Here is a 24,057-nt window from a genome sequence, read left to right as displayed (position 1 = left end):
TGTTGGTGCCTTCTAACGTTCCAAGGTATGAAGAGCGGGGCGACGCTGGCGTGAGTGTCCGGGAAACGGTCAGTGATTCTGACAGCACAGGGTTGCTGAGCTGGCAAAACAACTCATTGAAAATGGGAGCTCTTGGAAGGGGGGGGGGTGTGGTGGGAGCTAAATGACTGACGTTGTTGTTTCAAGCCACCGACCCACGGCTCTGGGTCACTGTCCGTGTGGAGTTTGCACATTCTCCCCGTGTCTGCGTGGGTTTCGCCCCCACAACCCAAAAAAATGTGCAGAGTAGGTGGATTGGCCACGCTAAATTGCCCCTTAATTGGAAAAAATAATTGGGTACTCTAAATTTATTTAAAAAAAAAAAAAAAAAATATTCTTGTCGTCCCTCTCTTGCATCAATGTCCAATTTATCTATTTAATAATTGCATCGTTAATGTAAGCCTATGTGTGACATTAATAAAGATGATTATAATTATCATCTTCCCAACATTTCCACAAACCCCACAGATCCCAAACTGGTCAGCCAACGGTTGTTTAAACTTTAAAAAATCCTGATATTTTTCAATAAAAAGGAATGTATTCCCTGCACCTTTGGAATACCGAAACGTATTTAAGAAAAAAACCTTCCCAAAGGTAGTTAACAGACTGGGAAAGGATCTGGAAAGGGGACGTTTAAGGGGTTAAAACAAAAGCAATAACATGAGGAGCCGAGGAGGATGAGAGGCGACTTAATGGAGGTTTATAAGACGATAAGGGGGATTGATAGAGTGGACGTTCAGACACTGTTTCCTCGGGTGGATGTAGCTGTTACAAGGGGGCACAACTATAAGATCATAGATCATAGAATTTACAGTGCAGAAGGAGGCCATTTGGCCCATCGAGTCTACACCGGCTCTTGGAAAGAGCACCCTACCCAAGGTCAACACCTCGACCCTATCCCCATAACCCAGTAACCCCACCCAACACTAAGGGCAATTTTGGACACTAAGGGCAATTTAACATGGCCAATCCACCTAACCTGCACATCTTTGGACTGTGGGAGGAAACCGGAGCACCCGGAGGAAACCCACGCACACACGGGGAGGATGTGCAGACTCCGCACAGACAGTGGCCCAAGCTTCTGGGTGGGAGATATAGGAGGGATATCCGAGGTAGATTCTTTACTCAGAGAGTGGTTAGGGTGTGGAATGGATTGCCCGCTGTGATAGTGGAGTCGGACACTTCAGGAACTTTCAAGCGGTTATTGGATAGGCACACGGAGCACACCAGAATGACAGAGAGTGGGATAGCTTGATCTTGGTTTCGGACAAAGCTCGGCACAACATCGAGGGCCGAAGGGCCTGTTCTGTGCTGTACTGTTCTATATTCTTCTTTTTAACAATATGTTTTGAAGTATTTGTAAAATTTTATAACAAAAACAGAAAAAGAACAATAAACATTAAACAGTAACATGGTGCAAAAATAGATATTTGCCCAAATGGCTCTGTCTTCGCAGACCACCTAAAAAAACATGAAAACAACACTAACTACCCCCCCACCCCTCCTTGGAAAGCTGTTACTGCCGACATTTTTAATTTCCCCAAGAAAGTCGACGAACGACTGCCACCTCCGGAAGAACCCTAACATTGATCCTCTTAAAGCAAACTTTACTTTCTCAATGCTGAGAAACCCAGCCATGTCACTGACCCAGGTCTCTACACTCGGGGGCTTCGAGCCCCTCCACATTAAAAGGATTCATCTCCGGGCTACCAGGGAGGCAAAAGCCAGAACGTCGGCCTCTATCACTCCCTGAACTCCCAGGTCTTCTGACACCCCAAAGGTCGCCACCTCTGGACTCGGCACCACCTGCATACCTAGCACCTTGGACATTGCCTTGGCAAACCCCTGCCAGAACCCTCCAAGCTTCGGGCATGCCCAAAACATATGGACATGGTTAGCTGGGCCTCCCACACACACCTCGCACATCCGTCATCTACCCCAAAAACCTTGCTCATCCTCGCCGCCGTCATGTTTTCCCAGTGGACCATAACATGATATTCTAAGGATGGCACGGTGGCACAGTGGTTAGCACTGCTGCCTCATGGCACCGAGGTCCCCGGTTCGATCCTGGCCCCAGGTCACTGACCGCATGTGGAGTTTGCACATTCTCTCCGTGTCTGCGTGTTTTCCCTCAAACGGCAACTTTCATGCATTCTAATTATACCAGATGGAAATTATATTCTTGTAGTCCCTCCCTTGCATCAATGCTCAATTTATCTATTTAATCATTGCAGCGTTAATGTAAGCCTATGTGTGACATTAATGAAGATTATTATAATTATCATCGTCCCAACATTTCCACAAACCCCACAGATCCCAAACTGGCCAGCCCCACAACCCAAAAAGATGCGTGGGCTAATAATCTTTATTATTGTCACAAGTAGGCTTACATTAACACTGCAATGAAGTTACTGTGAAAAGCCCCTAGTCGCCACAGTCCGGCGCCTGTTCGGGTACACGGAGGGAGAATTCAGAATGTCCAATTCACCTAACAAGCACGTCTTTCGGGACTTGTGGGAGGAATCCGGAGCATCCGGAGGAAACCCACACAGACACGGGGAGAACGTGCAGACTCCGAACAGACAGTGACCCAAGCCGGGAATCCAACCTGGGACCTCGGTACTGTGAAGCCATAGTGATAACCACTGTGCCAGTCCACAGCTAGGCGGACTGGCCATGCTAAATTGCCCCTTTAATTGGGAGAAAAACTGGGTGGTCTAAATTAAAGAAACATGATATTCTAATTTTAATAAATTTTAATTTCTTAGGATTTGCTGCATTCATCTATCTGGGAATACCTCAGCTGGTTACAGTAGTGGGGAGGGGGTGAGAAACTCAATGAGCAAATTGGAAATAACGTTTTTAAAAAGGAAAAGGTATGTAAAGGGGGCCGGGGGAGATTCACGGTGGCGGCGAGCACAGCACCCCACCTTCCCCCGGCACCGCCCGGAGGCGGTGTGAGGAGGGACGCGCGGTCACCGCGGCCTGGCCTCTGCCCGCCCGCAGGTAGCAACAGGCCTCGGCCAATCAGGGTTCGCCAATCGGGAGCCCACGTGGGCCGGCCCCGGCTCCCTGCGCGTGCGCGCTTCCCCTCCCCAAAGGCGGTTGGAATCCTAACGGTCCGAAGGCGGATACAAGGTTGCGGCGCGCGGGGTTCTGAGCGGGTGGGAGAGGGGCGGGGGAGGGGCGAGGGAGGGAGGGGGACACGTGACCCGGCTCCACAGGTGAGTGGGCTCACGTGACCTGACTAAGATGGAGCACTGAGCTTGACAGGTGAGGTGGACAAGTGGGGCCAAGGTGGGGCGGCGGGCTTTGGGTTTGTGGCCCCGTGGATTTGGTGCCCCCAAACTTTGGCCCACCCCCGTGCTGGACCTTCGAGCGACCCCCCCCCCTTGCTCCGTCACCCCGTGCTTGCCGGACGCCATTTTGAAATAATTCATGTGGTTGGCGTCTGGGGGTGGGGTGGACGGCCACGTGGCTTTACTCACCGCAGGGTCTCGCCAAAGAGATGGACGCGCTGCCGGAGCTTTGCGTTGACAGTTTCCCCGTATTCTGTCTGTCGTGATGAGTGGAAGACGGAAAACTTTGACGTGCCTCTCTTTGGAATACCGAAAACATATTTAAGATAAAAAACCTGCCCGAAGGTTTCAACTCTCTTCTGCGGGTGGCACAGCGGTCCACGGACCCCGGGTTCGATTCCGGCCTCGGGTGACTGCCCGCGCGGAGATTGCACGTTCTCCCTGTGTCTGCGTGGGTTTCCTCCGGGTGCTCCGGTTTCCTCCCACCGTCCAAAGATGTGCAGGTTAGGTGGATTGGACATGCTAAAGTGCCCCTTAGTGTCCTAAATTGTGCAGGTTAGGTGGGGTTACGGATATAGGGCGGGAGAGTGGGCCGAGGTGGGGTGCTCATTCAGAGGATTGGTGCAGATTTGATGGGCCGAATGGCCCTCTTCTGCCCTGTAGGGATTCTATGGTTCTAACGGTACTGAAGTTCCATACTACCAAGTGACAACTTAATGATTATAAATGAAACCCATTCACGTTTCATTGGCTAAATTAATATGGCTGCACTTTTTGGCCACGCCCTCCCCGGCTCACAGGGTGGTTGGCCGAATGTTTGGCTGTTACGGTGGGCGTGGTGTCCACTCTGTCTTTGTCTCTTTTTAAGGCCCCTGCTGTTCACGTCTGCTGTGGGGGGTGGAGGACTAAACAAGCAGCCGGGTGACTAACTGGAGATTTTCTTTTTAACCGAGGGAGGTTGCCCATGGTTGGCGGCCGCTGGTAAATTCCTTTTCTGAGGGGGCGGGAGGTCACTTGGCGGAGGTGGGAGAAGCTGACGTGAGACGGCTTGTCTTCCCCTTTGACAGTGTATGGATCAAACGTCCCACATCTTCAAAGCGAAGACGGCGGTTGCAATTTTCTTCTGTGTGTGGCGAGTTGGCTGGAAGAATCTAGAACCTCTGGTGGCAACTCTTTGAGGTTCTAGAATGTACCAGGAGAAACAGTCGACGCGGCCAAAAAGAGCTGGAAAGAGAGGGTGGGGACCATCCTATGGTTGTGCGGAGCCTTGGTTAGAATAACTTAATTCATGGGTACCCCATCTCCGGAAGTATATATTGGGCTTGGGCTGAATGTGACCAGAATGACACTCGCTTGAAAGGGTTAAATTGCAATTAAAAAGCTTTGCTGATGAGGTTCGTAGTCATTACAGCACAGAAGAAGTTTGATTCCGGGCGACTGACTGAGCGGAGTTTGCACCTTCACCCCCGTGTCTGCGTGAGTTTCCTCCGGGTGCTCCGGTATCCTCCCACAGCCCAAAGATGTGCAGGGAATGCTGCACTGTCAGAGGTTCCAGATTTCAAACAGACACCCCAGCTGCCTGCTCTGGTGGGCGTAAAACATCCTACGGCACCATTTCGAAGAAGAGTTGGGGTGGCCTCCCTGGTGTGCTGGCCAATATCGATCAACACCGCAAAAACAGACCATCTGGTCATTATCACATTGCTGTTTGTGGGAGGTTGCTGTGCTGACTTTAAAGCACTTTGAGATGAAATGAAATTCGCTTATTGTCACAAGCAGGCTTCAAATGAAGTTACTGTGAAAAGCCCCTAGTTGCCACATTCTGGCGCCTGTTCGGGGAGGCTGGTACGGGAATTGAACCGTGCTGCTGGCCTGCCTGGGTCTGCTTTCAAAGCCAGCGATTTAGCCCAGTGTGCTAACCTAGCCCTTACTGGTGCTATATAATGTCCGGTGCTATGTAAATGAAAGGTTATCTGTGTCTTTCTTCCATAGTCGTGCCTTCTGTCCCTAATACAGCCATTTTGAAAGTCAGACCTATGTTAGGTTTATTTGGCAGTGTGAAAGGAGGAAACCCTGAACATGTGCTGGTTTCTGTAAGGCAGGTGCTATGACCCCTCTGGGGGCTAAGGGCTGTGCTCTATATGATTCTTCCCTTTCACCATGAGTGAGAAATCCCCCGGTAATTGGCGACGGGGTTTCCCGTTAACAAGGGGGAATCTCTAAGTATTAAAACCCTGACCTGGGGGCGGGCCAGGGAGGGTGGCTCCTCGGGGAGAGGAGTTTTAGCTTTTGTGATTTTGTGTAGACCGTAATAAACCTTTGTTCATTCCTATCCTACCGTGCGTTCCTGCGTCTCGTCCGTTGGATTCTACACTGGCGACGAGGGTGAAGTGGAGCTGCCACTGTGTTATACCGCCGACCCACTTTGTTCAGGCCCAAAGAGGCCTCCACTCTGAATGGTGAGATGCCACACATGGGAAACTTGAACAGTTCGATGCTGATACCAATGACTGGGTCCAGAACGTCAAGCTAGTACAGTATTTATTTCGGTCTAACACACTAGCATACAAAATGATCAGAGGGTTAGATAGGGTGGACAGCGAGAGCCTTCTCCCGCGGATGGAGGTGGCTAGCACGAGGGGACATAGCCTTAAATTGAGGGGTAATAGATATAGGACAGAGGTCAGAGGTGGGTTTTTTACGCAAAGAGTGGTGAGGCCGTGGAATGCCCTACCTGCAACAGTAGTGAACTCGCCAACATTGAGGGCATTTAAAAATTTATTGGATAAGCATATGGATGATAAGGGCATAGTGTAGGTTAGATGGCCTTTAGTTTTTTTTTTCCATGTCGGTGCAACATCGAGGGCCGAAGGGCCTGTACTGCGCTGTATCGTTCTATGTTCTATGTTCTACTTGTTGGGGATGAGCGGCAAACCGATATCCTACTGACCGCAGTCGGGAGACTAAGCCTCACCCATTACATTGAAGGTGAATGGACACCCCATTGACATGGAGCTCGGCACAGGAGAGGCAGTCTTAGTGATCAGCCTCCGGACCTTCGCCACGGTCTGGACTGATCGCCACCCGGTGGCAGGAAAGTAGGGCCATCCGACAGGCTCCCATCCCTCAAGGTCCGACCGAGCTCCGCTCTTTCTTAGGGCTCATAAATTACCACGGGAAATTCATCTGCTTAGCCATGCTGTTTAGCCCGCACCCCCAATTGTGTGAAGAAAGGACACCAGTGGGAATGGGGCCCCTCCGCACCAGAAGGCATTCCAAGAGGTCAAGCGGCGGTTGTCATCTGAGATACCGCTGATGCACTTTGACCCAGAAAGACAACTTCTACTTACGTGCGACTCTTCCCCTTATGCCGTAGGGGCCGTTCTCGCACACCGGATGCCTGACGGGTCGGAGCAGCCGGCAGCTTTCGCATCTTGCCCACTCGCCAACGCCGAGCGGAACTATGCCCAAATTGAAAAGGAGGGCTTGGCCAATCCACCTACCCCGGCACATCTTTGGGTTGTGGGGGCGAAACCCACGCAAACACGGGGAGAATGTGCAAACTCCACACGGACAGTGACCCAGAGCCGGGATCGAACCTGGGATCTCGGCGCCATGAGGCAGCAGTGCTAACCACCGCGCCACCGTGCTGCCCTAAATGACGTAATGTCTTATGCATGCGTAAACAGCAGTGGGTTATGGACACAGCAAGATCCCAGAGATAGCAAGAGGGATGAAAGGAGATGGAGGAGGCAGCGGTTCACCATGAAACCTGAGCTCTTTGATGTATAAATTGGTCGGTGGGGGGGGGGGGGGGGGGGGGGGGTGCGGAAACGGGGTGAGGATATACAATACCTTAAAGGCCAGAAATCTGACATTGAAATGGTAGAAATTTCCGTAGAAGGGACTCCACGATCGGCCGAAAGATGGACGGTTACCTGTTGAATCCCAAGCACAGGGGGAAGAGGCCCATCAGCCTGTCAGCCCCTGTGCTAGCTCTTTGAAAGAGCTATCTAATTAGTCCCCTCCCCCCCCCCCCATCCACATAACTGTGAGTCTCTCCTTTTCAAGTTGCGAGTCAGAGATGTTAAAGGGTTTCGCTCCAAGGCTGCAGTGCCAGCGTGAAATGATCCTTCTTTGCTGATTAACCCTGGATTTGTCTTGTGAATCGAACTCGACCAGAATCTCGCTGCGTGACAACTTTCCCAACTTGATGGGAAGCATAATACCATAGTGTTGAACGATTGTTGCTGCTGAAATTCCTAATTTTTGGTGGAAAATGGGAAGAACGTAAGAAATAGGAGCTGGAGTAGGCCATTCGGCCCCTCCCAGCCCAGCCTGCTCAACCATTCAATAAGATCATGGTTCGTCTTCTACCTCAGCTCCAACATCTCGCACTATTCCCCCCGAGCTTCTGAAGATCTACCAACCTCCGTAATGAGTAATCGCCGAATCATAGAATCCCTACGGTGCAGATGGAGGCCATTCGGCCCGTCGGGCCTGCACCGATCCTCTGTAAGAGCACCCTGCAGAAGCCCACACCCCTCGCCCCCTCCTCTCAATCCCACCTAGTCTGGATACCGAGGGACGATGTAGCACGGCCAATCCACCTAACCTGACAAAGGATCATCCCCAGCTTTCTGGGGGCGAACAATCGGAATTAATTGTCACTGGAGAACGATGCGCGAAGCGCTGCGGGATTAAATTCTCATATCCACCTTGGATTGGTTGGCGGCATTCTTTCTTGCCTGATGGTCCCACGGCCGAAAAGCATTGCACCAATTTTTACCCACAGCTCTTTTCTGGTGCAAGAGTTTACAAAGGGAGGAATTTCAGTAACTTCCTTTCCTCTAGAGATAAAGGTAATTGCTGATCTCCTTACCCCCAACCTTTTGGTTTCACCAGGTCCAGCATCATATGTAGGGCAAGTAAACCTGACCCAGAAATGCGGTGGGTGAGAAGTCCCATGAGTTTGAACAGTTAAATGTATAGAATGGTTACAGCACAGAAGGAGGCTTTTCAGACTGTCACAGCCCGTGCTCCCGTCCCTCGGTTATTTGTGATGGCTATTTCCCCTTTGCTGGGCCAACCCAGCTCGTCCCACTTCCCGCCCGTTCCCCAGAATCCCGCTAAACTTTTTATGTACAGGTGTTTAGCCAATTCTTCTTTTACAATCTTTATTACTGTCACAAGTAGGCTGACATTAACACGGCAGTGAAGTTACTGTGAAAAGCCCCCTAGTCGCCACACTCCGGCGCCTTTTCAGGTACACAGAGGGAGAATTCAGATGTCCAATTCACCTAACAAGCACGTCTTTCGGGACTGGTGGGAGGAAACCGGAGCACCCGGAGGAAACCCGTGCAGACTCCGCACAGACAGTGACCCAGGCTGGGAATCGAACCCGGGACCCTGGCGCTGTGAAGCAACAGTGCTGCCCACTGTGCTACCGTGCCGCCTCTAAAAGTGACAACTGAATCTGCCTCCACCACCCTTTCGGGCAGTTCAATCTGTACCCTAATCACTCACTACATGCTCCACGATCAGACACCTTCAAACCTTTCACGTTTGTACGAATGATTTGTGTTCCTCATAAAATTTTAAATGGAGAATGATATTGTGCTGGGCCTGTGTGCCCGGCCATTCTTAGTAATGTCCCAACATGACGCAGACAGATGGGAGTCTGCACATTGGCAAACGCTGAGCTGCTTATTTTTCACCGGGTCACTTTTAACCAGGTCAGTATTTCGTGAGCTGCCTTACGCTCTATCTGTTTTATTTTCTTCTGCAAAGCATCAATTATTGCGGTGTTAAAAACAAATAAAATTAACAGCTCATGCGTGGACCCTAAAGACAAATGCCGAGAGGCTGCATTTTCAACGTGCCTGCTCCTCTGCACGGTTGTTGCCTGGCCTGCTAAGTGTTTGCATTCTCTATTGAGTTAGCAGTGCCCCCTGGAAATGAAATGTATGTAGTGCGATTTGCCAGCAACCATTGAAATTCTGCGAAGCCGGCCAGAGGTGGTGAAAGTGATCGTTCACCACACAAAAGGAATTCACTTGCATGTAGCACAGTAGCACAGTGGTTAGCACAGTTGCTTCGCAGCTCCAGGGTCCCAGGTTCGATTCCCGACTTGGGTCACTGTCTGTGCGGAGTCTGCACGTTCTCCCCGTGGTCTGCGTGGGTTTCCTCCGGGTGCTCCGGTTTCCTCCCACAGCCCAAAGATGTGCCAGTTAGGTGGATGTGCCGGCCAGGCTGAATTGCCTTTAGTGTCCAAAAAGGTTCGGTGGGGTTGCGGGGATAGGGTGGAGGCATAGGCTTAGGTAGGGTGCTCTTTCCAGGAGCAGACTCGATGGGCCGAATGGCCTCCTGCACTGTAAATTCTATGATTCTATGATGTGGTGGTGTCTGTTTCCCAAGGTTCTGGCACTGCACCCCTGTAACCGAGTATGGAGGGTGTGAGGAATTACCTGCCAGATAAGAGAGCTGGCCGTCTAACTTCCCCTCCTTGAGGGACTGCAGAGGGTTTCTTGTTGGTCGGAGACTTATGCCTGTTTGGAGGAGACCTAAAAAGTTTGGTGTTTAAAAAAAAAAACAAACAGGTGAAAAGGGTACGTCAATAGATATGGAGTTAAGGGAAATATATAGAATTGAGATATAGCTTGATCAACCACGATCCTAACTCCAGGGCGTGAGCACAAACGTTGAAGCTGACACTCCAGTACAGTGCTGAGAGAGGGCTGCGCTGTCAGAGGGTACCATCCTTCAGGTGAGACGTTAAACCATCTGCCCCTTTCGTGTGGACAGAAAACACCTCACCACACTCTTTTGCAGAAGAGCAGGCGGGGGAATTGTCCCCACTCTGTCGGCCAATATTGATCCCTCGGTCAACGTCACGAAAGTTGGATTTGCTGCTGGTCATCGCTCTGCTGTTCTGTGGGAGCTTGCTGTGCGAAAATTGGCTGCCGTCTTCCGACAATACAGCAGCAACTGCATTTCAAAAGTGCTTAACTGGTCGGGAAGCTCTTTTGGATAACCTGAGGTTATGAAAGGTGCTATGTGATTGCAAATCTTTCTTTCTTTAATTGGATTGGGGGGGGAGGAGGGGGGAGAATTAGAGGGGCTGAATGTTCTACTTTTCGAAAGCAAGAGAGCTGACCAAAAAGAAATAGAAATAATATGCAATGATTTAAAGTTTAAAAAGTAAACAAAGTAATTGATAGTGGTGAAATAATCCTCTTTTTATCCTTACAGGGTCTTTAAAGATAGAGAGCGAATGAATAATGGCCTCCGTAATTGAGGTGAAACATGAAGTGGAGGTAAGTGTCGTCTCACTCAGTCCAGACCAGCATGCACCAACACTTAGTCATTTTCTCGGGGAGTTTCTCACTGGAAAATCCCAAACTTCGAGTTTCTTTCTGCGGTGGGGAACGAAAGACGCTGGCAAGACCGGCTCCTCAGAAGTCTGCCCAGGTCTCACAGTGAGGTTGTGAGGGTCCCCCACCAGCAGACATCGCGACCCCCCCCCCCCCCCCCCCCCCCCCCCCCCCCCCCCCCCCCCCCCCGCACACATGGTCAATACCCCAGGTCACTTCCGGCCACCTGTAGTTTTAACTCCCCGTCCCAGTCCCTGTCTGACCTCCCAGTCCTCGGCCTGCTATACTGTTCCCTTCCAATGGAGCTCAACGTGATCAGGAGGAACAGAACCTCATCGGGACTTTACAGCATCCTGGACTCGAGATTGAGTTGAAAAATTTCAGACCATAAACTCTGCCCTGCTTATTGTTTTTGGACAGCGGCAGCAGCGATTGGTGATAATTCTGCTTTTCCGTTCCCTGACGTACACCGTATCTAGACCCCCCTCTTTCCTCCCCATATTTGTCCCATTACCATCTTAATATGGTGGCACGGTAGTTAGCACTGCTGCCTCACAGCGCCAGGGACCTGGGTTCAATTTGGACCTCGGGTGACTGTGTGGAGTCTGCACGTTCCCCCCGTGTTTGCGTGGGTTTCCTCCGGATGCTCCAGTTTCCTCCCACAGGGCTAAATCGCTGGCTTTGAAAGCAGACCAAGCAGGCCAGCAGCGCAGTTCGATTCCCGTAACAGCCTCCCCGAACAGGTGCCGGAATGTGGCGACTAGGGGCTTTTCACAGTACCTTCATTTGAAGCCTACTCGTGACAATAAGCGATTTTCATTTCATTTCATGTGCAGGTTAGGTGGATTGGCCATGCTAAATTGCCCCTCAGTGTTCAGGGATGTGTAGGTTAGGTTAAGGGGTTATTGGGATAGGGTGGGAAAGTGGGTCTTGGTGGAGTGTTCTTTCAGAGGGTCGGTGCAGACTCAATGGGCTTAATGGCCTCCTTCTGCACTGAAGGGATTCTCTGATCTCCTTTTGCCTTGCACCATCATCCTTTCTGTCGCTTAATCTCTCCTGCCTTCCACCGTACCACAGGCCTTCCATTTGTCTTTCCCCTGTCTTCCTCCTTTTCCCTGCCTCTGGTACTTGCTGAAAAACTGTTGCATCTCTAATCTTTTGCAAAAGGCCATTGACCTGAAACGTTAACTTTGGGTGTGGTTTTCCCACTGCGCTGCCTCCGGCACTGATCCGGTTGCGCCGGGTGCACTGCAGGACAGGCCCAAAGCGGGATTCGCGCCAGGCACCGAGCTGCTCGCGAGTCACCCAACTCGCTTCACCCGTCACGATCTGGATCACGCCCAGATAATCGCATTTAAATGAGCCGTCAGACTCATCTAAATACCCGCAGCCCGTTTGAGGCCGGATTCCCCGGCTCCCGGGGTAGTGCACCGCGGTGATAAACCTCACTCGGGCTCTGTCTAGTGAAGGTCTCCACAAACGGACACCAGGCGTGATGTCCACGCCAGGGGGTTCAGAGGCCATTGCAGCCCCCCTGCGTGGTTGGGGACAGGGCAGGGCAGTCACTGGGAGACGGCCTTGCCCCCGATTCTGTTTGCAAAACTTCCAGCCCTTTGAGCAGGTGTCAGTGAGACACAGCTTCCCGGTGGAGCAGCAGTTTGCTTGCACTTCTTTCGCTTCAGTACACGGTATTTGCTGCTCACGAGGTGGTCTCCACGTCGGGCAGAACCAAATGCAGAACACCTTTGGTCAGGCCGTAAGGGTGACCCCAAACTTTTTTTTATTCATTCATGGAATGTGGATGTCGCTGGCTGGGCCAGCATTTATTGCCCTTCCTTGAGGGCATTGAAGAGTCAACATGTGAGTGATTGTCCAATGACATTGTAAGGTGGACAAGTGATTTACCACATCGCCCCACCACAATCATGCTAATTACTACAGTTACCATGTTCAGCATGATTTGCTGACTGAATTAGAGTCATACAACACAGGGGGAGACCATTCGATCCATCCTGCCTGTGCCCACTCTGTTAGAGAGCTATCCAATTAATTCCCCCTCCCGTTCTTTCCCACATCCTTACAGATAATTCCCTTTCATGTGTATGTCCAGTATCCTTTTGGAAGTTACTGTTGTATCTGCTTCCGCCGCCCTTTCAGCATTCACAATCTTTGTCACTTTCTCTTTCGGTTTGCAATTTTCTTCCCCATATTCTCTAGTAAGGGTGCTGGCTGTTGTGGGGGATGCCATTCCAGCTTCCCCAGTTAACTGCGATTGGGGAGGGTGTGGATACGGCACTGGTGATGGGAGAGGGCTTGTCTGTGCTGGCATTTATGCTCCACTTGATCCTCCTCCTTCCTCACGTAACTCATCCATACTGTACTATTTAACTCAGCCACTCCCTATGAGTTGTGCATTCTAACTAACTACATGCTGCACTGGGACCTTTCCGATCCTTGTGTGATGAACGTAGGGATTTCAGATATATTGTATTATATGTATTTGGCGCAGTAAGGGTTAAATCCTGGATTAGTGTGTGTGACTGCTGCAGACACGTTTTTAAAAATCATGTTTTTTTGTGGGAGCTAGAGGTGCAATTAAAGCATCGTAAAAGTTTGGGCTAATGGATTTTTGTTCATATTAAGTGGGATCCCTGGGGAGTAGATAATCAGAGACATTGATTGGAATTCTCTGGTCCGCCAACCACGTGTTTCTCAGCCGTGGGTCGTTCGCTAGTGACGGGGATTCTATCTTCCCGCCGATTGTCAGTGGGATTTCTCATTGTAACCATCCCACGCCGCCGGGATACCCGAGGGCGGGCATGCGTCTCGGCGGGAAAAGTTAATCACAACTGCTGGAGAATTCTGGCCCAGGTCTTCTTCTTTAAGCAACCTTAAAAGATCTCTCTTTCCCAAAGTGGAGTATCCAAGACATCTCTGTACAGCAAGTATTCCTGAGTGCTAACTGCATTTAAAAGTGGATTGGGATCTGAGATCATTTATGGTGTTTGAGTGGAAATAAAGATAGCAGTTGAGGGTTATTGTGTCACTGTATTGATCAGCATTGTTTAAGGGGTAATTGTAAGTTGTGGGATGTTTAAGATATTTTAATACTGTGTTAGTAATAAAGTTTATTTTAATATACTGTCGGCTGGATTTTCCATTATTGGGATTATGTCCCAATAGTCAAAATGGTGGAGTTTCACACCAGAAAAACTGGCATGAAAGGGTCACAAATTCCTAGCCCTGGAGGGGACTAGCAGGGTCCTGTCGTGAAACACGCAGCTTTTGCTGCAGATGTGGGCCCCTGAACCTCCCGGGACTCGGACCGCGGAGCTGGACCCAAAAAAGAAACCCCCTCCCGATCAGCCCCGCACTCGATCCTCAACGCCCGCACACACATTCCCCAGCCGCCTAACCGGCCTCCAATCGGCCCGGCCCCGACCAGGGCGGCCGCGGACTGAGTCTGCAGTCTCCACACGGGTATCCCGACCACTGGACCATACCAGATCCCCGAGCACGCCGCTTTTCGGGGCCCGCAGAATCGAGAAACCGGCGGCGGTCCCGATTCCTTGGATTCTCCGCCCCCGCGCCGGCCACGAATTTTGGCGTCGGGGTACGGAGAATCCATCCATATTTCTCCGTGAAATCGCACCTGGAGCGAGGTATCCTTTCCTCACTTCCCTACAAAATTAAAATAATATGTTGGGTTTTCTGTCCAGTTTCCTAGCCACTGTTGGGGTCCGGTCTGGGATCGTAATACTTGGTCATTCCAATCTGTCATCCATTAATGATTAGCTTTCCTTGAAGGATTTATAAACGTTGCCAGGAAATTTGCTTGTTTGTATTCCTGCCCCTTGGAGGTCTTTGTTACTGCCTGCTAATGATGGTTCTCAGTGGCATGATTACTGTTTCACCGCTGCTTCCCTGATGGACACTTTCACATTGTAACTAACCGCAGGATTGGGACTTTGAGGAAAACATCGAGATTCCGACAAGTAGAGACGGCCTGGCTCTGAATTACAGAGACCTGCTGACCCCAGACAGCCAGAAAGTTAAACTCTCGCCTCTGCAACATCGCCGGAAGCAAAGGTAAAAATATTTGGACCAATATTTGGTGAAAGATCAATGGTTGTGTGAATGACGCAAGACATTGAGTAACGTGCAGAATTGATCAGCGGCGTGGAGAGAAAGAGATAAACCGCGTGTTGTGAATCGCCACAAGTCACCATCTCTGCATTGCAAAAACTGCATCTTGCCCTTAACCAGCCCTTGAGCTTCAGGAAGATGCTGCATTTGCATATTAAATGCCCATTAAACTGTCCACAGGAAATTAAATCTCGAAGTTAATAGCACAAGTACGCTTTTAATGATATGCTTATTGTTAACGACTGAATCAATCTCTCTGGTCCAGAAAGTGAACAGTCAAAGATATGGGGCTGGATTCTCCGCCCCGCCACGCCACTTCTCTGGCCCGACCCGTCGGCAGGATTCTCCGTTAGGCCGGCCGGTCAATGGGGTTTCCCATTGTGGGGCAGCCCCACGCCGTCGGGAAACCCCCGGGCACCGGCAAAACGGAGAATCACGTCGGCGGTTATTTCTGTCTCTTTTCCTCTGCCTTAATCCAGTCTTTCTTTCCCTCACTTTCTCTTTCTATATCTAGATTTGATATTCAATCCACCCACTCTAACTCACCCTCCTCCTCAGTTTGTCCTCTGCTTATTTCCCGATCCCTAACTCTCATTGCTTAGGGAGATAGACCTTTCTTTTTTTGTTGAACTAGAAAGAGTGCAGAAGAGATTTACAAGGATGCTACAAGGTTTGATGGTCTGAGTTATAAGGAGAGGCTGGATAGGCTGGGACTTTTCTCCCTGGAGCTTAGGAGGCTTAGGGGTGACCTTATAAAGGTCTATAAAATAATGTGGCACATAGGTAAGGTAGATAGTCAACATCTTTTCCCAAAGGTAGAGGAGTCTAGAACTAGAGGGCATAGGTTTAAGGTGAGAGGGGAGAGATACAAAAGAGACCAGATGGGAAATGTCTTCACACAGAGGGTGGTGAGCATCTGGAACGGGCTGCCCGAGGCAGTGGTAGAGGGCGGGTAGAAAACTTTTCCTTTAAGAAACAGTTAGACTCGGCAGCACGGTGGCGCAGTGGGTAACACTGCTGCCTCTCAGTGCCGAGGTCCCAGGTTCAATCCCGAATCTGGTCACTGTCCGTGTGGAGTTTGCACATTCTCCCCGTGTGTGCGTGCGTTTCGCCCCCACAACCCAAAGATGTGCTGGGTAGGCGGATTGGCCACGCTAAAATTGCCCCTTAATTGGAAAAATGAATTGAGTACTCTAAATTAAAAAAAAAAAGAAAGTTACACAATTCATGGACAGGGTGGGTATAGAGGGATATGGGCCAATTGCGGGCAAGTGGGACGAGCTTAGTGATCGAAAGTAGGCGGCATGGACAAGCTGGGCCGAATGGCCTGTTTCTATGCTGTAAGCATATATGACTCTTTGGTCGCCACTGTCCCTCATCTCGTTTTTATCGACCCGCGCTCCCGGCAACTCAAGTATTTTGAGATGAACAGAAGAGGAAAATGTCTAACTTAAGGAAACGCCATTAGGTGCCCCAGTCTAGCACATCCATGCCCAGTGCACGGACCAGAGAATGATGTGGGCTTCTCAGAGAGAGATAAAGGCTTTCAAACTGCACTCCGCAGACCCCAGAGATCTGCCTGGGGGCCTCAAGAGCGGGCTGAGCATCTCAAAAATGTTCAGCTCTGTGGCCTAGGATTGAATGCTAACATTCGAGCATTTGTGTGACCTAACTGTGCTTGCTATTTCTGTGGTGGGATTTACTGATTTTAAAACAAGCGAGTTAATATTCACGTCAAGGCAGTGGGCTAAAAAGGCAGCCTTTGAACCACATTGATCTTTCTTGGATCAGATTGACAACAGTAATTTCCAGTTTTCTTCCTTCTATAGTTAGTTTGGCGTAATGATAGCCTTTCAGAAGCTGACGCTGCTTTTCATTACGGTACCAGTGTGTCAGTGTTTGTAGGGGGTCCCTTGGCGTGTCACAGCATGCAGAGGTCCCTGGCAATGTCCCCACTGAGGCTGAATTGGTGCACAGCCATGTGGTGGTCTGCAAGCCTTCTGTGAGAGATAACGGCATGTGCCCAGTCTCACACAAACATTTTGTTTTAAAAAAGGACCACCCCCAACAACTAAATTCTAAAGGGAGCAGCGGTCAGTATTTTAAGGTGTTACCTGGGTGTGACAGTCAGTACATCTAGGTGAATCCAGGGTGTGTCAGCGTTTGCAGCAGTTCCCTGGGTGCGTCGGTATTTGTACAGGATCACTGCGTGTGTCAGTTCTTACACGCGGTCCCTGGGCGTGCAGCTAATTTCTGGAGGTCCCTGGGCGTGTCAACATTTGTACGAGATCCCTGGGCGTGTCAGGATTCGGAAACTCCATCATTCCCTGTCCGGATTTATAACCTCCATTACTGAGTGGGAATGTTCCCAGTGATTTTGTTGAGATTACAGTCACTCCAAATGTTGCTAGTTAATATGAAACTTGTGCTGGTAAGTTACAATGCAGATTTCGAGCGGTTTAATTGAGACACTTCTGCAGGAAGTGAAATTCTACTACTTGGTGCAAGCCCCCTGCATCTCCTAACAGACCACAGGCAAGCCCACCAAGGGCGGTTTGAGGAATTCTTTGACCTAACCATCCAGTGGGCGGTTCCATCCCTCAGGGAGCTCGAAAGTAGGGCACCCGTGGATATGGGATAGCCGTTATTAAATCCGATTAAAGAATTCGGGGGAAACTTCTTTACCCAGAGAGTGGTGAGAATGTGGAACTCGCTATCGCACAAAGTGGTTGTGGTGAATGTTGATGGGGAAGCCATACGTGAGGCAGTAAGGAACAGAAAGATATGTGAGCAGGGTAGAAGCAGGCTCGTGTAGAGCATCAACAATGGGATCGATCGGCTGTGCCGGATGGCTCTGTTTGCATGCTGTAACATACAGTGAAGGAGCTATACAAATGCAGGTTGTCAAATGCTTGTATTGGGTTTGGCTATCCACACTTCCCCAGTAGATGGTGCTGCAAGGTCTCAGGAAGGACCCACCTTGTGACAAGCAGCAATTCGTAGCCAGCAGAGTTTGGGACGGGGCCGATTTGGTGGGGCTGGCGTTAGGGTTTGCCTTTGGGAATTACTCTGGTTAGGTTGTCGGCGCCCTTCTCAATTCCAGCGGCACTCCAGCAGAGACCTAACCGCTGTATTTTCTGCTTATGGGCTCCCAGCGCGGAGCCCTGTCTGCCATTGACGGCTGCTGGAAGTTTCTGGGTGTCTCGCGGTTTTGCAGCATGTGCTCCCAGTGGCTGAAACTCTGTAAAGAGGCAGGGAGAAAAGTTTGGACGTCTCCCTCCCCCCTCACTCCCGCATTCCTCACGGCTCGGGGGCACAGTGGTTAGCATGGCAGTCTCACAGCGCCAGGGACCTGGGTTCAATTCCGGCCTTGGGTGACTATCTGTGGGGAGTCTGCGCGTTCTCCCCCGTGTCTGCGTGGGTTTCCTCCGGGTGCTCCGGTTTCCTCCCACAGTCCCAAGATGTGCAGGTTAGGTGGATTGGTCATGCTAAATTGTCCAAAGATGTGCAGCTTAGGGGGGGTTACAAGGATAGGGCAGGAGAGTGGGCCGAAGCAAGGTTTCAGAGGGTTAGCGCAGAGCTGATGGGCCGAATGGCCCCCTGCGCTGTAGGGATACTATGGTTCTATGGTTTCTTTCTCCCTCTCCTCTTCCTTTCTCCCATCCCGTTCACCCCCACCCCCTCCCCCACCTCCCACCACTCTCCTTCCTTCTCACCCCCATTCTGTTGCTTTTCTTTGGTTGAAACGGTCTACTTGCGTGAAGCCACTGTCCTCTCAGGAACCTGTTCTATGATCTCTTCCCAGGGAGCAGTATCGCAGCAACGTGAACTCACTACGGGAGCTGGCGGCCATTCTGCCAGTGCCTCTGCAGAAACGGGAGAAAAGGCTGACAAAGGTACAGAAATAAAAAGCAACTTGTTCTCATACCCGACCAGCAAAAGGAAAACTAAACCCCCTCCCCCCCCCCCCTTGCCCACGTCCCACCAATCTTCATCTCCTCAGTGTAAGCGCTCAATGCGTTTTCAGCGGTGCATGTCACTTCAGAACACTCACTACCTCGGTAGAACTCAGCCTGAATTTGCCCACACCTTCTTGGTATTTAAGCATAGCAAAAGCACAGTTCACAGCTGGTGCACTTTTAAGGGCATTATTATATGTTCCCCCGCCCGGTAGGTTGGCAGATTGGGTGGGTGTTGGCCTGTAAGATTCCTTGGATGGCATTCCATCTGGGCTCCCTCCAACCCGGGCCACTCTGCATTCTTCCAGTGGCATGCGCAAGGCCTATAGGTCAAGCGCCCGCCAATTAATGACCGCGTTGGGGGCAGTTTCCTCGGCAGTCTCAGGATTCGGGTTGGTACAGAGAAGCTGGCGGAAGGCCTGAAAGGTCAAGATGGGGAAGGGTGTTGGGGAGGGCACAGGAGGAGGTGTGCTGCCTCAACAGCCTCCTTTAAGCATCAGGCAGCACCAAAATGGTCTGACGCTTGCGGGTGCACCCTGGCCTCGCCAGCAAACCCCCCCCACCTTCCCCCAACCACCCTCCCAGGCCTGACCTCCCTTTCCTCCAGCCAATTAATGCTACTTTGGACCGACAAATGGCCACGGGGAAGCCAATGTGTTCATCACCGACTCATCAGATGGCAGCAAGGGAAAACCGTCCGTCCTGAAAATCCTGGACTGGAAGGCTAGTGGAACGCTAGCCTTTATCTGAAGGGGGCCGGCAGGCACGTAAAGAGGAGGAAGTTACGCTACTATTGTATACAGATCTGGCTGGAATGCATCCGGAGTAACTGTGTTCAGCTCTGAGCATTTGATGCGACCATCAATTCAACCAGAGACACGAGTTGGAGTAAACTGTGGCTTTAATCGGCTTACAACTGAGCCTGCCTGCGACTGTGCTGAACTGGAGGCGGACTCACATGACCGCAGCACTTATACTTCCTGAAGAGGGCGGAGCCAAGGGCGGAGCCCTGTACAAGCTCCTCATCTCCCCCTGTGGGCAGAGCCACGCAACGGCTCACAGATGGAGCCCACAGGGACACAGTAATGTACAATGTGAATTATAGTGGTTACACATATCACCACAGCATTGCACCTCCAGAAGAATGTTTTGGCTTTGGAGAGAACGCAAGCACAGATTCAACCAGATGGTACTGAGGCGAAGAGGGTTAAATTAGGTAGGCAGGTTAGTGATGAGGTTTACATTTCTTTTTGGGACGATGCTTAGGGCTGACCTAATTGAGGTGTTTTTCAGAAAAAAGGTTGGGTAGCATAGATAGAGAGCGACAACAAGCTGGATATTTGCACCCGTAGCCCAAATTTCCAAACTCAGCAGTCCCACCTCGGTTTAAAGGGCCCACGAGACCCACTTTCTGTTCCAGTGAGGCCGGGGGGGGTGGGGTAGAGTGGGGCCCACCAAGCCCAGAAGCGGATCTTAGGTGGACGTGTGGGTGGGCGGGCAGGTGCCAACGCTGGGTGGCGAGAAGGGCGTAATTGTTTTTGAAGCTCGTGGGCCCCTCTTGCCCTCACCGGGTTGCATAATGACAATCTGATTTTTTTTAAATGCAGGAGCTGGGGTGGGGGGGACCGAATGATGTATTAGATAGAGCATTGTCACTGATTAGTCACAGGATATGGTATAATCGTTTAGAGCAACACATACTAATTTTGGTAGAAAATTCACAATATGGTCACACAGCACAGATACATTATTTCTTGGTACATATTTACTCAGCACGCATCCAAACCATTTGATAAGCAAAGAGTTAAAGCTCTCACAGCAATCAACAAAGGCATAAAAAAGGGTATATTGCACATGCATCATATACTGTGTGAAAATTAGTGTTGGGATCACGTGCCCAAAGACTTTGCCTGTTGCTCATCCCACATCCATGAACCAGAAACATAATTGACCATATCTGCATCCTGCGTTATCCACTTGTGACTAATTGATAACATTGGGACCACAATTGAATTCTAGCCCAGATTAATAGGATGAAAGTCTCCTCTGTCTTCTGACTTTTGTCGTGCTTTTATTATTCAGTCCATTCTGTAGTCCCAAAAGACGTGCTTGGTGGGTGAATTGGACATTCTGAATTCTCCTTCTGTGTACCCGAGCAGGTGCCGGAATGTGGCGACTAGGGGCTTTTCACAGTAACTTCATTGCAGTGTCTTTTTTTAAAATTTAGAGTACTCAATTCATTTTTTCCAATTAAGGGGCAATTTAGCGTGGCCAATCCACCTAGCTTGCACATTTTTGGGTTGCGAAACCCACGCAAACACGGGGAGAATGTGCAAACTCCACACGGACAGTGACCCAGAGCCGGGATCGAACCTGGGACCTCAGCGCCATGGGGCCGCAGTGTGAACCCACCGCGTCACCCTGCTGCCCTTTCATTACAGTGTTAATGTAAGCCTGCTTGTGACATTAATAAGGATTATTATTATTAGGTGGTAGAGGTTGCAGGTTTGGAAGGTGCCTTCAAAGGAGCCTTTGTGAGTTGCTGCAATGCATCTTGTCGATGGTACTCTTGGCTGCTACTGTGCATCAGTGGTGGAGGGGGTGAATGTTTGTGGAAGGGGTGATAATCAAGTGGGGTTGCTTTGTCCTGGATGGTGTTGAGCTTCTTGAGTGTTGGAGCTGCACTCATCCTGGCAAGTGGAGAGTATTCCATCACACTCCTGACTTGTGCCTTGTAGATGGTGGACAGGCTTTGGGGAGTCAGGAGGTGAGTTACTCACCGCAGAATTCCCAGCCTCTGAGCTGCTCTGGTAGCCACAATATTTATATGGCTGCGTGTTTGGGAAATTGGTAAGGGTGGCTGGACGACACTAGTCGGTCCCCGATGTGATACTAATTGGCAAGCCCATTCAATGGATAATGCTGAAAAATGTCCCGAAACTTCCCGAAGGTTGAAGCTAAGGCATGTTCAAGTGGCTCTTCATCTGCCTGTGCCGTACCTGACTTTGAGGGAGAGCAAGAAAGGAAGAAAGAATTTTAGGTTTGTCAAAAATCCATTATGAGTCAAAAAAACCCAGGGTGGAAGTGAGATAAAAATCGCCCCACTTTCTCAATTGATCACAGCACTACAAACAGAACTTGGCTGCAGTGTGCCTATCTCTAGTTAAGAAACAGATAGAAAGCCTATTGCAAAGTTCCCATTTCTGTTTCTCAATTTTCATTGCAAACCTGCCTTTCCCCTCTTTAAGCACTTTTATATATTTATGTATGTTCGCGTTTTCTGTTCTTACTTCAGTTTCCAACATGCTCAACTTTTTCTTTTGTCTCTATTGAGATAGTCTCTCTCACTGAGAGATTAAGGTCGCCACCCCACGCTTACTTCCGACCATGACTGTCACCTCTGAGTCTGAAAGTCACAGGGTTAAGAGGTTTGAGCATGTAATCCACCTGGCAGTTCAGCACAGTGCCGAGGGAATGATACACTGCCGGAGACAGTGGCCGAAATGTTCCGCATCCCCCACCTCCCCCCCCCCCCCCGGCCACTCCCCAACCGCGTATCTCTGGCAGCGGAGGGTGGGGAGCACGCAAAACCCCTTAGGCATCGACGGAACAAGAAGATCCCCACTGCCGCCCAATGATGGGCCGCCTTGGCCGTCAGAAAATGGGCTGCTGGGTGGCCAAAAATCCCCCCCCCCCCCCCCCCCCCCCCAATAACAGCTTCAAATAAGACCTTAAACCATTGCCCTCACTGCCTCAGGTAGATGTTAAAGATCCCATGAAAAAAAACCGTCCGAACATTTAATTCGTTGACCAAACACAGCTCGACCGGTCGCTAATCGTTAATGTTTGCCGCGTTCCATTTATCTGCCTGTATCACAACAGGGACTGCATTTCGAAAGTACATAATTTGTCTGTGAGACACTTAGGGATGTCCTCAGCAACAGGAGAAGCTCATTTTAATGCAGATTCTACTCTCTTTGACAGAAGGAGATTCTGAACCAGGTTTTGCGATACATTGCCTTTCTTAACAGGCACATCTGCAACGCTAAATCCCTGTTGAAGAATCATTATGTGGCAGTAGATGAAAGTGGTGAGTGTGTGATATCTTCCACTGACGCATTGTCTTCATGTTTTACGGGCTCCCCACAGGGTTGTCTGAATCACCTGTGCTGCCTTTGAGCTCCTGGCTTGATGGATTGGATTGAATTGGATTTGTTTATTGTCACGTGTACAGAGGTACAGTAAAAAGTATTTTTCTGCGAGCAGCTCAAACAGATCATTTAGTACATGAAATGAAAAGAAAAAGAAAATACATAATGGGCAACACAAGGTACACAATGTAAATACATAGATACCGGCATCGGGTGAAGCATACAGGAGTGTAGTATTAATCAGGTCAGTCCATAGGAGTCTGGTAACAGCGGGGAAGAAGCTGTTTTTGAGTCTGTTCATGCGTGTTCTCAGACCTTTGAATCTCCTGCCTGATGGAAGAAGTTGGAAGAGTGAGTAAGCCGGGTGAGAGGGGACTTTGATTATGCTGTCCGCTTTCCTCGGGCAGCGGGAGCTGTAGATAGAGCCAGTGGATGGGAGGCGGGTTTGTGTGATGGACTGGGCGGTGTTCGCGACTCTCTGTAGTTTCATGGCCTAAATGGTCCTTGTTCCCGACTGGCTCATATTTTGGGCTAACTCTTGAATTCACTGCCACAAATAGGACAGCAGTGGGAGACCCGAGGCTTCCTTCTGAGTTTAAGAGCTTGCACATCAAGTATCGCTGGCTTTGAAAGCAGACCAAGGCAAGCCAGCAGCACGGTTCAATTCCCGTACCAGCCTCCCCGAACAGGCGCCGGAATGTGGCGACCGGGGGCTTTTCACAGTAACTTCATTTGAAGCCTACTTGTGACAATAAGCGATTTTCATTTCATTTTCAATTTTCATTTCTTTTCTTTGTCCTCGGGATATGGAGCAAGCGGACATTCATTGCCCATCCCTTTGGTTGGCCTGGAGAAGACGATGACAGGCCCTCTTCCTGAACCAATGCTTGAGAGATCTGCAAAGTATATTCTTAATCTAAATGTGAAAAATTCCAAGCCTGGGTTCAGATATCTGAGCTTCTGCCCCATCTGTTAGAGCATAAAGAAAAGTCATCAATAAATAAAAGATCAAAGGGTACGATACTGAACCTACACCACTATTCTCTGGCTAGAGGATTTTCCTAAGGGCTCTTTAAAACTCAGTTCAATG

The 24,057-nt window shown here is 50.1% G+C and overlaps 1 protein-coding gene across 7 annotated transcripts in view; it reads left to right on the top strand.

Annotated features, from left to right (window-relative positions):
- The first annotated feature begins 3,104 nt into the window (after positions 1-3,104).
- Positions 3,105-24,057, top strand: part of LOC119957808 (meiosis initiator protein-like) — a 55,329-nt gene continuing 34,376 nt past the window's right edge. For 5 of the 7 annotated variants that reach the window (XM_038785928.1, XM_038785927.1, XM_038785929.1 and 2 more), the window contains exons 1-5: positions 3,105-3,177; positions 10,590-10,654; positions 14,670-14,800; positions 18,663-18,753; positions 22,801-22,906. In XM_038785928.1, the coding sequence (XP_038641856.1) occupies positions 10,619-10,654; positions 14,670-14,800; positions 18,663-18,753; positions 22,801-22,906 (364 nt within the window). In that variant the 5' untranslated portion in view covers positions 3,105-3,177; positions 10,590-10,618. Of the gene's footprint in view, positions 3,178-3,276; positions 3,313-5,189; positions 5,798-10,589; positions 10,655-14,669; positions 14,801-18,662; positions 18,754-22,800; positions 22,907-24,057 lie in introns of those variants that run through there. The other 2 variants (XM_038785925.1, XM_038785924.1) reach the window with 2 other exon arrangements.

The sequence above is a fragment of the Scyliorhinus canicula genome, chromosome 27 (genome assembly GCF_902713615.1).
Source record: "Scyliorhinus canicula chromosome 27, sScyCan1.1, whole genome shotgun sequence".
Classification (NCBI taxonomy): domain Eukaryota; kingdom Metazoa; phylum Chordata; class Chondrichthyes; order Carcharhiniformes; family Scyliorhinidae; genus Scyliorhinus; species Scyliorhinus canicula.
This window is presented reverse-complemented; position numbering and strand designations above follow the sequence as displayed.